Raw genomic sequence first — 19,770 nt, 5'->3', positions numbered from 1 at the left:
AAGTCCTTCCTAGCCCCCTTGCTTGCCTGGCTTTCTTTCCCGGGAGAACCAGTGTTCCTGGTTTCTTGAGAAGCTTCCAGAAATATTCCAGGCTTAATACATATTGGCTAGTATTCTCATCTTTGTGGTGGTTGCGTTAGTACCCTTTCCTGCAGCCAGAAAGTCTTGCTTGAGGGGGGAGGGGAGGTCAGGTAGGGGAGGAACTGGCCTTCAGTGCAGCCTGCTCTCTGGTCCGGCCACTGTTCAGTCCTCTGGACACACCGGGTGGAAACTGCTTCCCCCCGCCACACTCCATAGGTGTGGACATTGAAGCAGAGGGAGGCAGGGTCCCTGAGCTTCAAAGAAGCCTTGAATCTGGTCTTTTCCACAACATGGACAGCCCGAGTGCTCCTTCCCACTCAGAGGGATGTTGGCCTGAGTCTCTTTTCAGGGTCTTCAATTCTGCTTTCTCACTTCTATGCAGATGGGGGTTCTGCAGACCTGCCCTTCCCACTTCCCCTCCTGCTTGTCCTTATTCCCGTTTTCGAAAGGGATGGCAGCTTCCAAGACCTCCCCCTCGCCCCCAAGCAGGGCCATTAAATCAGGGGAAACAGAGAGAGACTGGGTGGAACTTCACAGGGTCGCTGGGCCTGTGACCCTGCACATAAATAGATGTGCACTTTTCTAAAGAGGGTCCATAACTTTTCATCACTAAAAAAGCCCTGAGCTCACCTCCTCCCCACCGACCAAAGAAAGAGGGGAGAGAGGATTAGGAACTATGACTTGAGAGGAACAGGGAGGTTCTAGAATGTTCAATAAGTGGCCATCAAATTGTTTGCAAAGCCCCAAGAAATGATTTCCTTTGAATGCTAAACTGAGTAAGGGGCTTCCTGGATGGCTGGGGTGAAGAGGGAGGTCTCAGAAAGATGAGTGCAGTGAGAGTGAGAAGAGCTGGGGGACACCTAAAAGGCCATGTTTGTGTGAGGCTTGGGTGTTAGTGGGTGTGTGTGTGACCAGATGAAGGTGACAAGTCTTGAGGTGGCCTGTGTGAGATGGGGTGGGGGTGATGTAGGAGGGAAAAGAAGGGGCTTCACCCCCTTGGGCTCCTGTGTGCAGCAAGGAGTCTATTTGTGTGTGTGTGTGTGTGTGTGTGTGACTGTGAGCGCGTGTGCGCCTGTGCTGCCCACCCCCCCACCCGCCCCCAGAGGAGTAGAGAGATCTTATCTGGCCCCTAGATGCTTCAGGAGTTTCAGAGTTTCTCAGCAAGGCAGATCTTTCCCGTCCCCCAACCCAGGCCTTGCCCTCTCCAGCCTCTGCAGGAAGTGGGCTGGCCCTGGGGTTTACTCTTTGCTGTCCCCATCAGTCTGCTACCTGGGCCACCAGAGCAGGAGCAGGGCCCTGGGGAGATGGCTGTGGTCCCAGCAGCGGAGAGAACTGGAGAGAACCTGCCGCAGCCCTATGTCCCAGCCAGGTGATACCCGCCTTGCCCTCACCCTGCCCCTGCTGAGTCCCTGGGTACCAGTAGCTCCCTCATGGCCCCTGCCACCAGCCCCTAGGGGAGGGTGGGTTGGTAGTAAAGGTCACGGGGATGACTTTCAGCTCTGAGTGAGAACCCCCCAGCAGTTTCTACTTAAACTTTCATCTCCCAGCCCTCCCCTCCAGCCTGATCTTAGACTCCCCCAAGAATTGGGCAGGCCCTGCTCTTGTGACTCTTGGCTTGAGAAAAAGTGGGTCCCCAGTCTAAGTTTGCTTCTTCTTCCCAGCCCACCCGGGGTAGGGGGAGAGGCTGGGGGCTGCTGTGGGATGTGGGGCCTCCCTTGGTCCTGTGCTGGCCCCCCAACCCAGAGGGGTGGAGAAGGGGCTAGGAGGACTGGGAGAGGAAGGCCACCTGAGCCTCAGGTGGGCTGGGTACTCAGAGATGGCACTGAATGGGGTGGGAGAGACGCGAGCCGCCTCCCGACAGCTGCGGCATGGGGCCACTGGGGAGGCCCCCCGGTAAAGTGCTCCACGGAAGGCGTGTGGCGAGGGAGGAGACCTGGATGCGAAGTGGGGGTGGAGGCTGGGAGGTCTCGGGGTTCAAGTCCAGATGTGCCCCTTACTTGGCTGTGTGACTGGGGGGCGGGGATGGGACTCCCTCTCTGGGGCTGTCTGGTGGGCACCCCCTCTCTCCTCTCCTGGGGGCTGAGTCCTCCCATCCTTAACTGTGTTTAGAGCACCGTGGGAATGGGGCTGCTGGGGGGTCCCCTCCCTTCCCACACATCAAGGACCCCACACCTGCTGGGAAGATGCCCCACAGTGAAACAGCAAGAGGGAGCCCTGTGTGTGTGTGTGTTTGTGCTCGTGTGCGTGTGTATGTGTGTGCTGGGGTGTGTGGGGGGGGGTCGAGGGTTAGAGGACGAGGGGAGATGGGGTCCGTCAAGTTCAGAGGGCAGGTGAGACACATTTCTGGCTCTGAACTCCTGCTTCAGATCCGCCCCCAGCCCCCACAAAGGCCCACATTCCGCAGCAGCCGCCCCGTGGGGCCTCAGACTGCATCTGACTGGGTTCAAACCCCAGCTCCACCCGCCTCTAGCCTGGGCAAGAGGCTACGTGATGTGTGGCTCGGGCTCCTCATCTGAGAAAAGGAGTCATAACTGTACCTACTCAGAGGGTTGCTGAGTCCTAACAGTACCAGGCACCGAGTAGAAGCTGAGTGTTAGTCACCACCACCACCATCATCATCATTGTCATCGTCATCATCAATATCGTCATTATTGTCACCATCTTCTACCTTGAAATCAGATGACCTGGTTTCAGTCTAGCCCCTTGCGTGGCTACGCGTGTCTATCTATCAAAAAGAGGACAATGACCCCCACCTCCCAGGGTTGTGGTGGGGACCTAATGAGTCAGTCAGTGAGAACAGCTCTGCAGTCATGAAGGGCACCTGGGGATGTGTGTGAGAACCCAGGACAGAAGTGCTGGGAACTCAGAGGTCTGACTTGCCCTCCCTGAAGCTGGGGTTCTTCCTAGCTCTGTGACCTTGAGCAGGTTTTGTACACTCCCTGAGACTCAGTTTCCTCCTGTGCATGAGGGTGCAGCCTCAGAGACTGCCAGGGCCCCCTCAGCTTGCACCCTTCTGGCACATGCCATACTCTCCTGCTCTGTCCTGTTGTCTGTCCATCCTCATTCTCTCCTGCGTACTTTGGTCTCTTGGTGTACGTTGCTGCACCTTTTTCCCCACCAGGCTCCCCGCTGCAGGGGCTGTGCTTTGTCTCTGACCTTCGTGCAATCTTGCATGCCTTTGCCACCCCCTCCTCTCACCCTGGGATTTTGTGCCAGGTCCTGTCCTGGGCATGGGGTTGCCTGTTGACTGGGGCCTGGCCCTGGGTGACACCCTCCAGAGGATGGACAGTGCCTATGCCCCAGGTTTGTGATGGAGTGACTAAGGGGAACAGGGGTGTTTGCTGGGAGCCTTTTGGCTGGACTCTGCACCCTTTGGGGTCCCAACCCTGTGTTATTTGGGGGGTCCAAGAAAGAGGCAACCAGCTCCATCCTGGGGAGCTCACCCTCCTGTGGGGCTGGTGGGCCGGCAAGGAGGAGCCCGCGGGTACCTGTCTGGGCTCCTTCCCACACCCAGGCCAGATGCCGCCAGTTCGCCTGTGCCCATGTGGGCCCCGACTTCCCAGGGCAAGGACGTTGTTGGCTTTACCTCTGGCACCAGTGCCTGGGATGGGATGGGCAAGGTGGATTGGCGTGAGAGAATGGGCCTTGGAACGGAGCCCGGGCAGTGGATCCCAGCTCTGCTTCTGCGCATGTGACCTTGGGCAAGTTATGACTTGTAGCCTTGGTTTCCTCATTTGTGTAAGGGGATAATACAAGTACTTCCCCACCCCCAGGGTACGCAAAGTGCTTGGCAAGAGTGAGGGCTCAGCCCACAGCACGAGTATTGTTCTGAGGTAATCAGTATGTGTTTTTTGATCACGTGAACTCTCTCAGTGGGTGGGAAGACACAGCCAGAGAAGTTACAGGAGGGAGCCCTGCCTGGTCTCCGGGCAGGCTGCCCTGGCTCAGACCCACATCTGCCTCTTACCAGCTGTGTGGCCTTGGGTAACTTGCTTCACCTCTCTGTGCCTGAAAATGGGGATAATAAGAGCATCTCTAATGCATGCTCTTATTTCTGCATTGAACGAGTTTAAAACAGAGCCTGACATACAGGACGTGTGGTTTTGGTGTGGTTAAGGGGGCAGCGGGGTGAGAGGAGGCTGGGATAAGGCTCTAATCCCAGCTCTGTGCTGGCCCCCTCAGGTGGATGTAAGTGCATCTTTCCCCTTCCTGAGCCTGTTTTGCCAATTTTGAACCAGGGAATGGGCTTACTCAGAGAGCCCTTTCAGCAATCACCACCTGTGGGTCTCTGAAGGCAGGGAGTGAGCATGTGTGGGGCAGTGGGACCAGCAGGAGCAAGGGCCCTGAGGCTGGACGGTGTCGCGTGGTGGAGAGCGGACCTGCGCACCCTGCGAGGGGCAGGGCCAGCCTGCCGCCGGGGTGGTGAGGGGCGTGATGGGTGTTCATCTGTGCCCTCTCCCCTTCTTCCTTCCTCCAGGGCTCCTTTCCCCAGCCCCTACCTGTGGATGTGATGGCAGCTCCTGCTCTGTCCTGGTGTCTGTCCCTCCTCATCTTCCTCCTGTCCCTGGACATCCCTCAGGTGTCCACAGCAGTGAATGGTGAGGACCCTGGCATCTGCACAATGTGCTTTCCCTCAGGCAGGAGGCCAAGGCCTTTCTACAGCCCTCCTGGGACCCCTGCTTCTTGGCAGGAGGTACATCATCTGGGGCAAGAGGCAGGAAGGAGAAAGGCCGGGGCAATGGGACGGGAGATCAGGTATCCACCTCCCCACTTCGCCCTCCATCCTGCCCCCACTGTATCCACATGCCTCCCCAAGCCACGGGAAGATGCTGGCTTCTCATCACTACCCTGCTTCAGCCTGCCTGTGGGGACCTTGCAGGCTATGGGGCTCAGTTTTGTTCTTTGAAATGGGCCCACTAACCCCTTCGCTGCCCACCAGGATTGCCTACCTCCTCATCTGGTAGGCGCAGGGCACTGGGAACAGGGGTGCTGGGCAAGCCCCTGGGCACCCTGCAGCCACTTATGCCTTGTCTTGCCAGCAGAGACTTCCAAGCTCACATGCTTTTACGACTCGAAAGCCAACATCTCCTGTGTGTGGAGCCAGGATGGGGGCCTGCAGAACACACCCTGCCAGATCTGTGCCCAGTCGTATCAACGGTGAGTGTGGGGTTGACCGGCAAAACTGCCCAATCTCAGGACGGTGGCATCTTACAATCACTGACATTTAGATTCTTGAAATCCTAACTCTCAGAATCTTGGACTAATAGGGTGCACACACTCTTCGTATCACAGAAGTCTGGAAAATTTGGGAGTCAGCTATTTAGGCTGTTGGAACCTGGGTGGCAGTGGGGTGTGGGGGTCTAGGCTACAGACGAGCTGGACACGGCAGACTGGGGACATGGGGCTTCAAGCCTATTGTTCTGAGGCTGGACGTGACTTTAGAGGCAAGAGGGGTGGGGAAGAAAGGGGCCTCCTCAAGCTTTGTGAGGAACTTGGGATTTTGAGAGACCCCTGGGGCAGCTGTGGGAACAGGGGACTGGGAAGTGGTTGGGGCGCTTGGGGGGTGGTAGGTGGGAGTTGATGTGAAGGGATCGCTGTGATACAAACATCCTGCAGGGAGCAGCGAAGGTGGCTTTGGGTTTGGCCCTGAGTCCTGTGGGTGGTGATTCCACAGGGGCTCCCAAGGCCCAGTCAAGCCTCATGGGAAGACTGCAGGGCTTTAGGTGTGGAAGCTGGGTGTCCTGAACTGGTTTGTTTCTAGAAGATCACTCTGGCTGCTGTGGGCCAGGCTGGGGTGGGGAGGGCAGAAAAAGATTCTTGTGAGGGGAGGTGGAGCAGGTGGGGGAATTGGCACCCCTGTGAGGTTGGCATGGTCGACCTGTGCAGACTGGCCTTGCTGCATGGCGGACCATCCCAAGGGCCCATTCTGGGGTCTCTCCTTTTCTTCTAAGGAAGTTATTTTGCTTTGAAAGTTCCAAGAATGTATCCTGTGAGCTGAGCTCAGTGGGGCCGGCATCCTGGGCCTGCAACTTGCTCTTTGGACACCCAAATGTGAGTATCTGTAGCTGAGGAGGCCCAGGGGGCGGGTGGGTGTCAAGGGGTATCCTCCCAGGAGAGGAGCTGGGGCCCCATAAGCCCAATGGCCAGCAAGCTGTGGTCGTGTGGGCTGCCAGGGGCTGGGAGGCGGAAGGAAGGAGGGCAGCGTCCAAAGGCCAGGAATCAGACCTGACCCGGGGGTGACAGATCCATGGGGCGTGAGGCTCACCTTCTGCCCCTGCATCCTCTGTCCCCCACCCCATGCTGGGGGGTCCCGTGACATTGCTGCACTCCTTGTCAGCGGGGAGAGCTCCCCTCTGATAATAATAACCACGCGTCTGACTCTTCCCGAGGTCTTAGCAAGTGCAGGGTGGTGGGGCTCAGGAGTGGATTCCAGAGCTTGACAGTCTGGGTGAGGGTTTCCGGGCAGGATTCCCGCCCGTTCTCGGGAAGTTTTTTTGCTTTTTCATTCCCAAATCCCGAGAAAAGTTGGTTGGGAAATAGGGAAAATTGGCTCCTTGAACCCAGGTTGGTAGTATCGGCTGTTACTTTGTGGAAACGAGTCATCATGGAGAACAGAAAACAGTTTATATCTCGGGATTCAGAAACAGGAAAGTGAAGAAATTCCTGAGAATGGGCGGGAATTCCCGCCTGGAAACCCTAGTCTGGGTTCTAGCCCTGGCTTCACTGTACACCAGCTGGGTGACGATAGATGGCTTCTGTGTCTTAATCTCCCCTCCATTCAAGTGGGAATGATAATGGCGCCTCCCCGTTGGGTGGATCTGAGCGTGAAAGCACTTGGAACACCACCCAGAATAGAGCATAGAGCATGCACATGATGGTCAGTGGATGGTCACAGAGGTGACTCTGGGTGGTCCCCAGCATTGTCTCCTTAACTGATGAGGAAATTGAAGCTCAGAGAGGCGTGGTCCCTGCCCAAGGTCACACAGCCAGGGAGTAGCAGAGCTGGGATTGAACCCAGGTCTGTGAAACCCCCAGCCCGGCCCTTTCACCATGGCCCCAGGCTGCCTCTCAAAGGGCATGTGGCCGTGTCCCCGTGGCTGTGCATCAGATGATTGTCCATCAAACCTCCTTGGCTGCGGTGGGCACCAGGGATGCCCAGACCACATTTTCCACCCATCATCAGGTCATATGCATTCTCAGGGGGCAGGAGGGAGTAGAGATAGGCTTACGTGTAGCTGTAAAAGGCACAGATTGCATGCCTTTCTCTGTGAGCTCTGCAGGTGGTCTCGCTTCAGATCCTGGTCCCACCTAGCTGTGTGACTTTCCTAACTGTGTGACCTTAGGCAAGTCCCTAAGCCTCTCTGTGCTGCAGCAGGATGAGAATAGTAACGCCTGTCTGATAGGGTGCTGAGAGAATTAAATGAGATAATATATGTAAAGTGCTTAGAAGAGTGCCTGCCAGACTAAGTGCTCAACAGAATGTACTATTGGCATCTTTACAACAATAATAACAGTAATAGTAATAATGATAATACTATTATTATCTAGGAAAATCTGGCCCCCATAGAAGCTGGAATAAGGCTGGGGCAAGGTCCTTGGGGTACAGAGGGAGGAATTGTTTCTAGCTCTGGGAACTGCTGTGTTTCCCCAAAAATAAGACTGGGTCTTATATTAAGTTTTGCTCGAAAAGACGCATTAGGGCTTATGTTCAGGGGATGTCATCCTGAAAAATCATGCTAGGGCTTGTTTTCCAGTTAGGTTTTCTTTTCGGGGAAACACGGTGATAACCAGGTTCAAGGCTGGTCATAGTGGGCCCTGCAGCAGGTCAGAAGGGCTGCACTCTGGGTGCTGGACCTGAAAACAGCACCCTAGGCTCGAGCTCAGATCCTCACTGGGCCTGCACTAGACCTTCCTTCTGCAGGCCTGCAGGGCTGCCCTCTGCACAGGCAGAAGGCCACCATCAGTTGCTCACTCGGCAGCCCTCGGTCAGCCGTGATGGGCCAGGGCTGCAGTCGCTGTGGGATTGTGGGCGCAGAGCATGGGTTTGAATCTGAGTTCCCCTGATGACCAGATGAGTGATCTTGGGCAAGTCCCTTAACCAACCTGAGCCTCAGGTTTCTTACGTGCAGTGTGGGGGTGAACTGCCGTGAGAATCAGCCAGAGAACGGTTAACGCTGCTGAGCAGTGCCTGCCTAGATGCTCAATACCCGGACATTTCCTTCCAGAAAAGTCAGGGTGTGGGGAGAAATGAGATAGGGGAGGCTTTCACACTCAAAGCTATTACACAGGTACAGTTATAGCCCTACACCTTTTTGGGGGCTCACCCCATTTGCATACCTCTCATAAAAGGGAACTCCCTTCCTCCCAAGCCAGCTCACTTCACTTTAGATAAGGGGTTGACAACCTGTGGCCCACGGGCCAAATGCAACCTGCTGTCTGTTTTGTCAATACATTTTTATTGGCCCATAGCCACTCTCTCTCTTACATGCCATCTACTGCCGAGTTGAGCAGTTGTAACAGAGACCATGTGACCTGCGAAGCCAAAGAGATTTACTACTTGACCCTTTACAGAATAAGTTTGCAGACCCCTACCTTAGACAATGTGGGTACGTGGTGGGGCTCCTCCCGTGTTGCAGTCTGGGTCTTCTTCCTGTCCCTCCCCTGTCCTCATCTCGATGGCTTTCCCCCGCCAGCTGCTGCTGGCAACATCGCTATCCCCTTCACTTGCAGTCTCAGAAACTGACCGCAGCGGACATCGTCAACATAAGTGTGACATGCCTCGAAGGAAAGAAGTGGAAGATGGTAATGACCCAGGACTTCAAACCCTTTAATAACCGTGAGTGAGGATCCCTGGTGGGGCTGGGGTGGGGGGGAGGCACCTCCTTCCCTATCTTTTTTCTGGGATCAAACTGTTCTAGTCTCTCGCCATTAGCTTCCACACCCACATCTGACCAGTTCACTGCCCGCTGCACTCAGAGTGTAGTCTTTGCTCCTTACCCTGGCGTGCAAGGCTGCTCGGGATCCCACCTGGCTTTCCTCTCCAGCATCCTCCTCTTGTGGCCTATATTTCTGCCACACAAAGGCCAGTTCTCCAAACTCAACTTGCCTATCCATGCCCCTGAACCCTTGCAACGTGCTAGTCACACTGCCTGGAAGGCTCTTTTTACATGGAAAATTCCCATTCACCCTTCAAGGCTCAGTGAAATCACCTCCTCCAGGAGGCTTTCCTAGATTCTCCCAGCCCTTTGTACCTCTTCTTTAAGGGTGTTTATGACCTAGGTCATCACTGCCTGATTATAGGTGTATCTCCCTCACTGAGCTGTGAGCTCCCTGAGAGCAGAGTTTCTGCTATCCCTATGTCTCCATTCTGAGTACTCAGTACCAGGTCTGATCTGGGCGGTGCTCTGGGAAGGTTTGTTGTATGACTGAGTGCCTGACCCCAACCCCAACCCTTCCCACCTCCCCCAGAACTTGGGGTCCATCTCTAGGAAAGAGGTGCCACAGAGGGTGAGACCCAGGTAGGGTGCTAAATGCAGTCCTGCCTTAACCAGGTATGATCTGACTGGCAGGTCATTTAACATGTCAGCCTCGGTTTCCTCATCTGTAAAATGGGGGATAATCAGTTACCTGCTGTACACGGTTGCTGCAAGGAGTCTATGAGACAAGACTCAGAAACTGCTTAGCACATGCTCAATAAACACTCGCTTATTGTTATTCATGGAGTTCTACAGAGTCTCAGAATTATAAACACTTAGATGACTTAACTTCAGAATCATAAAATCTTATATATAAGATTAGTGAGATTAAATTAAATGAAAGAGATGATCCATGTCAAACTCTTAGATCATTTCTGAATGCAGAGAAAGGCTGCCCTGATTCATTCATTCAGCAGATATTTAATTAAGCGCTTAGTACATGGCTGGCAATGTTCCAGGCACCAAGCGCTTATCACTACCTGACATATTAAATACCCACTCAGGAGAGAACAAAAGTCCCTGCCCTCAGCGAGCTCACAGTCTGGTGGGGGAAACAGTGAATAAAGAACCAAGAGTAGGTATTTAATATGTCAGGTCGTGAGAAGCGCTAGGAAGAAAAATCAGTCAGGTGAGGCAGGTCGAGAGTGGCAGGGGGCTGGGGACGGCTTCTCTCAATCGGTGATATTAGAGCAGTGACGTGTGGCTCTCTGGGGGAAGGGCACACCAGGAGGGAGAAGCAGCAGGTGCAAAGGTGGAGGCTGGAGCATGTCTCATCTTGACCATCTCAGCATCACGAGCCAGCATCCCCAAAGCTTGCTCTCCTGTCTTCTCTCCCGCCTCCAGTTCGCCTGATGGCCCCTGACTCCCTCCAAGTCGCCCACATAGGGGCCGACAGATGCAACATAACCTGGAACGTCTCCCGGTCCTCCCACTACATTGAAAGATCCCTGGAGTTTGAGGCCCGGACCAGGTCTTCAGGCCGTACCTGGGAGGTGGGTACATGGCTCAGTCTGACCTGTGCTGATTCCTCCTTCCTGTCCTGGTCACCGTGTCCATCTTTCATCCCCACAACGCCACAGCAGTCCCCAGGCAACCTCTGCTGCTCCTCTGTACTGCCTGCTCCCGCCGCCCCCTCCCTTCACATGCCCTCTGATAACCCAGGGGTTCCAGGGGCAGAGTTATAGCTAAGAGGCAGGTGACTGACTTCTCTGTGAGATTTCAGAGGCCCTAGGATGCCACCTCTCCACTCTTCAAATCCAGTGTGGTCCAGGTACACAGGGGTCTGTCCTTATTCATTTACTCATGCCTTTATTCACTCGCTCAGTCATTCATCAAACATTTACTGAATGCCTACTATGTGCTGGACACTAGGGAGAGAGTGGAGGGCAAGACTGACAGGCTTTCTGCTCTCAGGAAACTCACCTGGGGTGCGGGGGGCAGATGGTTGACAAGCACAGAAACAGGAGACTGTGGCATATTGATAAACACTATCAAGAAAACGAAACGGGATAACGCATCTGAGAGGGACTGAGACAGCCTTCTTCAGACTCAGGTGACCAGGGAAGGCTGCTCCCAGATCTGAAGGTCAAGGAGGAGCTGACCCTGCAAAGATCTGGGGCGGGTTTTTCAAACAGAGGAAACAGCTACTGCAAAAGCAAGACACTGTCTGGGTGTGTGGGGAACCAGAAAAAGGCAAAAAGAGGGATGCAGAGGTGGGAGTGGGCTGTGGAAAAAATCTCTCTTTCTGGTTGTGTGGAGAACGGACGGTAGAGAACGTGGTGGAAGCAGGGAGACCAGCCTGCCTGAGAGGAGGTGGGAGCTCAGACCTGGAGCAGGGAGGAGAGGAGAGAAGGAAGGGTCTAGAATAGGCTCTGGAGGTGGAAACAGCTGGCAGATGGCTTTGGATGGAGAGGATGAGTGAGAGGGAGGGGTCCAGGATGACCCTGGGGTTTGGGTCCCAGCAACTGGGGAGTCAGGGAACCTTTTGGGAGCAGGGGATAGGTGTGGACGAGGAAGGGGGAGTGGCTGGAGGGGAGAAAGGAAGGTGCTGCTTTGCTCAGCCTTCCAGCCAGCCCTGCCATGGGAGGTGAGGTGGGTGGTGGGGCCCCTCTGCTCTGACAGCCCTGTCTGTCCCAGGAGGCCCCTCTGCTGATCCTTAAGCAGAACCAGCAATGGATCTGCCTGGAGAACCTCCATCCAAATACCCCGTATGAGCTTCAAGTGCGGGTCAGGCCTCAGCAAGACAACCCTGCGACTTGGAGCCCCTGGAGCCAGGCCCTGGCCTTCAAGACGAGGCCTGCAGGTACTGGTGGGCAGCAGCGGTGGGGATGGAGCTTGGACAGGAGGGTGTGGCCGGGCTGTGGCTCTGGGGGCAGCTGGTGGGGGAGGCTTGGGGCTGGGGCTACAGTGCTCATCTGTTGTCATCAGCTCACTTGATGTTACCCTGCAGGAGGGGCATAATCACACCCACGGGAACAGGGACTCAGGGAGGGGATGGGACTTGCCCACGGCCTTGTGAGTTAGTGGGGAGGCCAGCGAGGCTCTTTCTCCACCCTGAAACCTCAACTCCTGGTTTCTGCCAGGGTCGGGGGTAGACTTTCACCTCTCAGCCTCAGTTTCCTCATCTGAAAAGTGGGTACCATGATACTGAGGCAGGGTGGCTGTGATGAAGGCATGTGATGGCCCATGTCAGCCTGGCACACAGCAGGTCTGCTGGACCAGCTGGGACACTGTAATGTCTTGGGTCAGAGGTCAGCCTCGCCCTCAGCACCAGGGCGGGGATAGCGGGATGCTGGAGTGATCTGGGTGAGTTGGGGTACTTCTCTAACCCCTCTCCCTGCTTCTCTTCCCATCGTGGGCAGCCTGGGGGAAGAACCTGGCCTACCCTTCGTTGGATCACATCATGGTGGGTCTGGGTGGTGCCTTTGGCTTCATCTTCTTAGTCTACCTGCTGGCCAACTGCCGGTACCTCGGGCCATGGTAAGAGTGCTCCCATCTGTCCTGCGTGCTCCCATCTCTCTCTGACACACACTCCTTGCCAGTCAGGTTCTGGGCTGAATCCCCTGCTCAGACACATCAGTGCTTCCTCTGCCCTCCCAGGAATCTTCCCTGCCTAACATCTAGCCTTTCCCTATGACCCGTCCCCAAAGATGGAACCCCATGGAAGCAGCCCGAGGGGAGCAGGGGAGGGAGAGCCCTAGGGGGGCCCTGCCCAGAGCATTACTTTCAGGAGTTGAGTGTGTGTGCACACACTAGCTGTCTGTGTGGGAGGGTCCTCGTGGGTCTATCTGGGTCTGGGCCATCATTCATTTATTCTTTTATTTACTGAGCCCTGCTCAGTGGCAGGCACAGCTCTGAGGGCTGGGAATGCAAAGGCTAGCCATATGCACATGGTCCCCTCTTCCTGGAGCTCACATTCCCATGGGGGAAGGCAGGTGTTCACTAGTCATACACATATAATGACACGCCAGGATTAGGATGGTGACGGAAGGCACTGCATGTATCGGAAGTAGACAACAGGGAGAGGAACCTCGGCTGAGGGGTGGCCGGGGAAAACTTCCCTGAGGAACTGATGATTCTCTTGAATTTGGAAGGAGGAGCTAATCAGGCAGGATGGGGGTGGGGAGTGCATCACAGGCAGAGTAAACAGCATGTGCAAAGGCCCTGGGTGGGAAGGAAGGACAAGCCTTCCAGAAACTGAGAGTGCAGGGAGAAGGGTGTGGTCAGAGAACATAAGGTGGGGTTGGGGGTGGGATGAGGGCTGACCTGAGCCTGGGCAGGTCATGGGGGCAGCAGCCAGGCTTTCTGGGGCCTAGAGGCTGGGGCACTTAACTTGATAAGCAGAACATGGGTTGAAATTCAGCCCCCAATCATCAGCTTCCAAATCAGGTGCTCTTGGGCAGTGCACAACCTGAACCACCATACATGACAGCCCTGCCTGGGAGGCACATAATCTGGCCTCTTTCTGAACCTCCTTCCTCCTGGTTCACTCTGCTCCAGTCATCCCTGACCTGACCGTTCTGATTCATGCAGTCGCCCACCCCCACCTCCGTCTCTTCCATAACATTCTGTTCTTTGCAGAATGAATGGTAATGTTGAACACTTGGCTCTGTCTCCCCATTAGAATATCAGCTCCTTGAGAGCAGGGACCTTCTCTGTTGGCCATTCTTGTGTCCCCAGCACCCCGCACAGTGCCCTCCCTTACTGGATATTCAATCAGTATTGACTGAATACATGAACGATTGTGGAGTGGGTCCATGCCCTGCCCTCGGAGCTGTGAGCTGATGGCAGGACACTGTGTTCCCCTTCCCTTCTCACCCTCCTTCCCTCTCCCCTGTTAAGGTTGAAGAAGATTCTGAAGTGTCACATCCCAGACCCCTCAGAGTTCTTTTCCAAGCTGAGCTCAGAGCATGGAGGAGATTTCCAGGTAGGAGTCTGGAAGTAGAGGACGGAAGTGAGAAGCTGACGTGGGCCAGCCAGAGCGTGGCAGTGGTGCCAGTGGGCGGGGAGGTGGTGCAGGAGGAGTGGGTTTTGCAGTGTGAGAGAGCAGACAAATGCTGAAAGGAGCAGCCTCTGGGGTGGGTATGGGCCCCTTTCCCCAGCTCTGGCACCAGCGTTCTCAGGCTAAATGGCACCTCCTGTGTGAGCCAGACTGCTGGGTTGAAATCCCGGCTCCACCACTTCCTGGCGGTGTGACCTGCGGCAAGTTACAGAGCCTCTGTGTGCCACAGTTTCCTCACCTGTAAAATGAGGAGGAGCACAGTGTTACTATGGGTATGGCCCCGAGAACGCTGCCGCACACACAGTCAGTGCACAAGGGGCCCCGCTAGAATTCCGGTCACCAGTCTGTTGCCAGAGCAGGTCTTGCCAGGAGCACGTTGTCCCCCCACCACAGAGCGCAGACTTTCTCTGTGGGGTAGCGCTCCCTCTGCCTCTGTAAAGAATCTCTGGGCAGGTTCCAGAACTGATCACAGATGCTAACAAGTCCTCTAGTCACTTCTAGCCACAAAACACAGATTCATTTTAAAAGTGCGGCCACACACGTTAGTAACACCCTGAACGTCATTGCAAGTTCAGTTGTCTCCCCTCCCCCAACCCACACCCACTTCAGGAAGGAAGTTTCAAGGGGGCAAGGGGATGTGGTGGGCTGCTGTTACCACCCTCCCACCCCCTCGCCTGCCCTAGGCTCCTAGATTTGGGGGGGAGGGGCTGAGGTGGGGGTGGAGGGAGGTGGGGAGGAGTGTTGAGGGGCTGGCAAGCCATCTGGACCAGAGCTGTCAGGAGCTGGCTTTGGGGTTCTCTGTCAGGACTGGTCAAGGCCCCTTCTGGAATTCATTGGAAAACTTCCAAAGACTGGGGATATCTTATCTGCAGTATTCTCGACGCAGGGACATGTAGCTCCTTAAAATTCCTCCTTCAGCCCTAAAGGTAGTGAGTTCCCCATCAACAGGTATACAAGCAAGCCTTGGCCGATTACATGTCAGAAACGTAGCTGAAGGGATTCCTACATTGGAACTGGTTGGAGGCTGGACGAGAGGTATTCTCAGTCCTCTTCCAGCTTAAAGGCTTTCTGTTTTTATGGGCCTGGGACATTTTGGGGCAGAAGTCGGCTCTTTCCTAGACAGCGGCAAACCACTCCCTCTTCCCATGAGGTCATCCTCAGGTGTAGATGCCTGCGCCAGGCTCAGGTGTGGAGGAGGCCCTGGGGTCACAACACGTGGCTGGGGCTTGGGACGAGCCAAGAGGGATCCCCCACCCTCTGCCTCTGTGTGGGAGGCCTGCTTCTCTCTCTCTCTACCCCAGGGCCCCGGCTGCAAGGCTACAGGGCCCACTGCCCTGTCCATGGGACCTGGGAGTGAGTGCGAATGTGTGTGTGCATGAAACGAGCATGAGTTTCCCTTTGTGCCTCCACACCCCACGCAGGGCATCGTGGATGGAGGCCTAGGAAATGGAGGACCACACATACCCCCGAGGTGTGTGGCCGAAGGCTCCAGGCCACTGCCAGGCCCTGCCCTCCAGTGCCTCTTCTGGTGTCTGGGCCCCACCCCACCCGACCTGCGCTCTTCCCCTCTCTCCTAGCCGGCAGCCCTTCCTCGCCCACCTCAGTTTGCCCTAGTCTCTCTCTCTCTCTCTCTCTCTCTCTCTCAGCTTTTTCTCCTGTAACACAAACTCCTAGTTTGGGGAAAGGGGCTAGATTTCTGCTGAGTGGTGTCTGTGTGCACATGTGTATACATGTGTGGGGTGTGTGTGCACTCGTGTGTGTGCGTGTGTCTGTATAACAGCTAGCTCAGCCCCGAGAACTCACTCTGGGGAGGGAGACCAGGATGTTTCTCTGCTGGTCCATTAATTCATCTGAAATAGATGGATTGGCTCCTTGGCCCTGTGCTGGGCACAGGAGTATAGAGGGGACCCCCTCAGGTCTGGTCCCTGGACTCTGGGGACCACAGTTCAGCTGCTGAAGGCTCCCAGGACAGAGAGCTGTTGGGGTTCTCAAATGCACCCACCTCAGGGATCTACCACCCCCCACACCTTTGCTGTGTAATCTGCACTGTACCCCTGGCCAGCTGTTTCCACCTTCATGCTCTTACTTGGCAGTTCCCTGCCGGCCTACAGTGAGGGAGCAGGGAAGGGGCAGCTAACTGCTGTGGAACTGAGGCTCAGAGAGGTGCGGGGACCTGCCCAGGGTCATACAGCTAGTGAGAGCCAGGGCTAGAACCCAGGCTCACCACTCCTGGCCAGGGCGCTCTGGACTCTGGAGCAACGGAGCAGTGCTCTGATGGGTGCTTCCCTCTGTCTGTGGAGGGAGGGTGTGGGAGGCAGAGGGCCGCAGGGGCCTGGGAGGGAGAGGCCAGCTGGGGGCACATTAGCTCCCCACCAGAGATGTCTCCATGGCAGTGTGAGCGGGAAGGCTGAGTCCCAGCTCTGCCACCAGCTGGCTGTGTGATTAGGGCCAGGGCACACCCTCTCTGGGCATCTGTAAAGTGAACAAGACGTGCTCTCACGCCCTTTCTGCTTTGGCATTGGTTGTTTGGGGACACACTCGCACCAGTCCCCACCAGACACTGCCATTCTACCCTTTGCTGTGTCCCTGGTACCTAGCACAGCGCCAGGCTTGTAGCAGGCGCTCAGTAAGCTGTCACTCATGGAGTCAATGCATTGCCTGAGCACCTGCGCTGAGCCAGGAAGCCCGCTCTGGGGCTGGGAAGAAAGCACCTCCTGGGGCTGACCCAAAGGTTTCCCCAAGCCAGTGGGCACATGGGGGGGTGCGTGTGGGGAACAGTCAGGGGGGCTTGTCCTATGGGGCAGTCCTGATGGCCTGTTGGAGGAGGAGGAGGAGTTAGGAGCTGTTGCTGAGAATCTGGAGGAGGCGTCCCCCTCACCGTCGCTGGTCTGTCTCCTGGCAGAAGTGGCTGTCCTCGCCCTTCCCCTCATCCTCCTTCAGCCCCAGTGGCCCGGCACCTGAGATCTCCCCGCTGGAGGTGCTGGACAGGGACGCCAAGGCCCTGCAGCTGCTCCTGCTGCAGCAGGACAAGGAGCCCTCACTCTCCCTCGAGACGAGCGGCCACTCACTGACCAGCTGCTTCACCAACCAAGGCTACTTCTTCTTCCACCTCCCGGATGCTCTGGAGATCGAGTCCTGCCAGGTGTACTTCACCTATGACCCCTGCACTGAGGAGCCTGAGGAGGGTGGGCCTGGGGCACCCGAGGGGTCTCTCCTCCCACCCCTGCCACCTCCGCCAGGAGAGGAGCATGCCTACTGCACCTTCCCCCCCGGGGAAGACCTGTTGCTCTTCTCCCCCAGTCTCCTCGTTGGCCCGAGCCCCCCAAACACTGCCCTGGGGGGCACTGCGGCCAGTGAAGAAAGACTGGCCCCCTCCCTGCAGGAGGGAGTCCCCAGAGACTGGGCCTCCCAGCTCCTGGGGCCTTCTACTCCGGGAGCCCCTGACCTGGTGGATTTCCAGTCACCCCTGGAGAATGCATTGGGAGAAGCAGGAGAGGACGTCCCTGCCCCCGGCCCTAGGGAGGGGGCCAGCTTCCCCTGGGCCCGTCCTCCTGGGCAAGGCCAGGTCAGGGCCCCCACCTCTTGCCTGACCCTGAACACTGATGCCTACTTGTCCCTCCAAGAGCTCCAGGATCAGGACCCAGCTCACTCTGTGTAGACAGACGGCCCGGGGTGGGAGGCAGGTGACCATCCACTGTTGCTCCAGACCCACTTGAGGATTCTGTCCTCAACGCTTGTCCACAGCTGTGACACTTGGTGTTCAGCTGCCCCGTGGATATCTCCACCAGATGGCCCCCAACTGGCCCTGCACCCTTGGCAGTTCACTTCCAAACCTCCATCGCTGCTCCCTGGTCCTACTGCCCAAGTCAGAAACTGCAGGCGTGGGCACTTTGACTCCCCCCATCAATCATGGGGTCCCCTGGGTTTTGCCTCTGAAACATGTCTCCTCTCCAGCCTGCAGCTGCTCCTCAGGGAGAGTTCCCGAGGTTCTCCAGGGATCTGCACCCCAGCCTCCTCCCTGGGTGTCCTGCCCAGAATCACCCCCTCTCACCACCCCCCGACAGTGCAGCCAGAGTGCTGGTTCCAAACCTCAGTTATGCTGCCCTTGTTTAAAACCCTGCCGAGACTCTCCACTGCCCTCACCCCACTTCTTGGCCTGAACCTCACCCGTCTAGCATCACGCTGGGTCATTCCCTTCTGGAACCCTATCCAAAGTCCTCCTGGGCCCCCTGGAGCCCCCTCATGCTCCCATACCTTTGCACATGCCATTCTCTGTGCCTACGGTGCCCTCTCCTTTCTCATCTAGGTGATAAATTCCCCTTAACCTTCTGTCAGTTCAGCTTCCCCTGGAGGGAACACTGCTTCCCTTCATGTGCCCAGGCCTTGAGATTCAGTGCTGGAGGGATACGCTCTCAGGGTCACAGGGCAGCTGGACAAAGTGGCCCTGTCACTACCCCTTGGCATCTCTCATGACCTCTGAATGCTTGGTCACCACATCTTGAGTGCTGTGGTCCAGGTATGGACAAGAATCCCCCAATAAAGTGGATCCTTCCACACGGCTTCACTGTCATAGGTATGCCGATGGAAAGAAACCCTTCTGGTGGCAGGTCCTAATGCTGTCGCAGGGAGCCCCTCCTGGGCTCCTTCTACTCTACCCTCCCCTGCAGGGGTCTCTTCCATAGCCCAGGGGCTGGCACACCTCCTCCAGAAGGGAGCTCACTGCACTTTGACAAAGTGTACTTGGCATCCCATCATGTTTCCCCGGATGATTAATAAACTCTCTGGCACCACCTTGCCTGGGCTCCTTGTGCCCAGCTTCTTTCTCTCAGGGGGCACCATGCACCTCACAGGAGCACCCTGGACTCCTTGACCCTTCTGAGGTCAAGGCTCACGCCCACTAGGTTACAGCACACAGGCTCATGCAAGAGACTCATCCCCTCACATGGCAGTCCTCCCTCTCCCACCCCTGCTCGGGGCTCCCCAGCACCCCTCCACCTCTTTTCCCTCTATCCCTAGCACTGATCACACACACCTGTGATGTCTGCCACAACTTAGCTCCTTAACTAGGAGTCTTTAAAAAGCTCTGACCTCACTCTTTACAACTAACAGCCAAAAGTGTGCAGTCCCTGAATTTATAGGCCCTGCTCTCAGCTGCTCTCAAGCCCACCCGCAGGCTGACCCGCAAACTATGAGGTGGCTTAGAACAGAAGCTCTGTCCAATCAGGGAAGCTGGGCCTGAGCTGACCAATCAGATTTCCCTCAGGGGAGGGAGGCCCCGGGGAGCAGGCGCAAGTGGAGATGGCAAGGGGGAAACCTTCGAGAGGGTTTGAGCCCCTGCTCCTGTTACAGAGGTTGCTGGTGCCGAGGGGGCTACTGGCGGTTCACTCAGGATTCCTGTTTCCCTTATGTCCAAAATAAACTCCCTTTTACTGAGATGGCCTGAGTCTTGGATACCAACCACGGAATCGCTTAATTACCCAGAGGTCTCACTTTCCACGTCCTGCCATACATGACCTCTGTTCTGGCTGCAAGTCTAGTCAGTCCTGGCTTGAGCCTTAGACCCCAGACCTTCGTTGTGTGTCGTGGGGTAAACTAGGCCACCTCTTTGCAAGTGAATTCCACTTTGCAGAGTTCTTGGAAAGGTTTGCATTACTCAAGCCCTCGCCATTTGTGTCATATATACATAAATGATTCGTATGCATCATCTTTGTT

At 56.1% G+C, this 19,770-nt stretch overlaps 1 protein-coding gene across 8 annotated transcripts; it reads left to right on the top strand.

The window, feature by feature from the left end:
- Window positions 1-1,234: 1,234 nt before the first annotated feature.
- On the top strand, window positions 1,235-19,493 carry IL2RB (interleukin 2 receptor subunit beta). Of its 8 annotated transcripts, none has more exons than XM_074326346.1 (11): window positions 1,235-1,450; window positions 3,855-3,914; window positions 4,559-4,679; window positions 5,124-5,238; window positions 6,033-6,132; window positions 8,812-8,917; window positions 10,401-10,549; window positions 11,694-11,859; window positions 12,419-12,536; window positions 13,899-13,983; window positions 16,961-19,493. In XM_074326346.1, exons 3-11 carry the CDS (start codon window positions 4,592-4,594, stop codon window positions 17,714-17,716), a joined length of 1,683 nt encoding a protein of 560 aa, XP_074182447.1. In that variant the 5' UTR covers window positions 1,235-1,450; window positions 3,855-3,914; window positions 4,559-4,591; the 3' UTR covers window positions 17,717-19,493. The 8 variants fall into 8 exon arrangements, with proteins under 8 accessions (XP_074182447.1, XP_074182445.1, XP_074182446.1 ...); XM_074326344.1 differs by having other exon boundaries at window positions 5,121-5,238; XM_074326345.1 differs by lacking the exon at window positions 3,855-3,914 and having other exon boundaries at window positions 1,236-1,450.
- The last annotated feature ends 277 nt before the right edge of the window (window positions 19,494-19,770 follow it).

Source organism: Rhinolophus sinicus, linkage group LG02 (genome assembly GCF_036562045.2).
Source record: "Rhinolophus sinicus isolate RSC01 linkage group LG02, ASM3656204v1, whole genome shotgun sequence".
Classification (NCBI taxonomy): domain Eukaryota; kingdom Metazoa; phylum Chordata; class Mammalia; order Chiroptera; family Rhinolophidae; genus Rhinolophus; species Rhinolophus sinicus.
The sequence above is the reverse complement of the archived record's forward strand: the minus strand, read 5'-3'. Positions and strand labels throughout refer to the sequence as shown.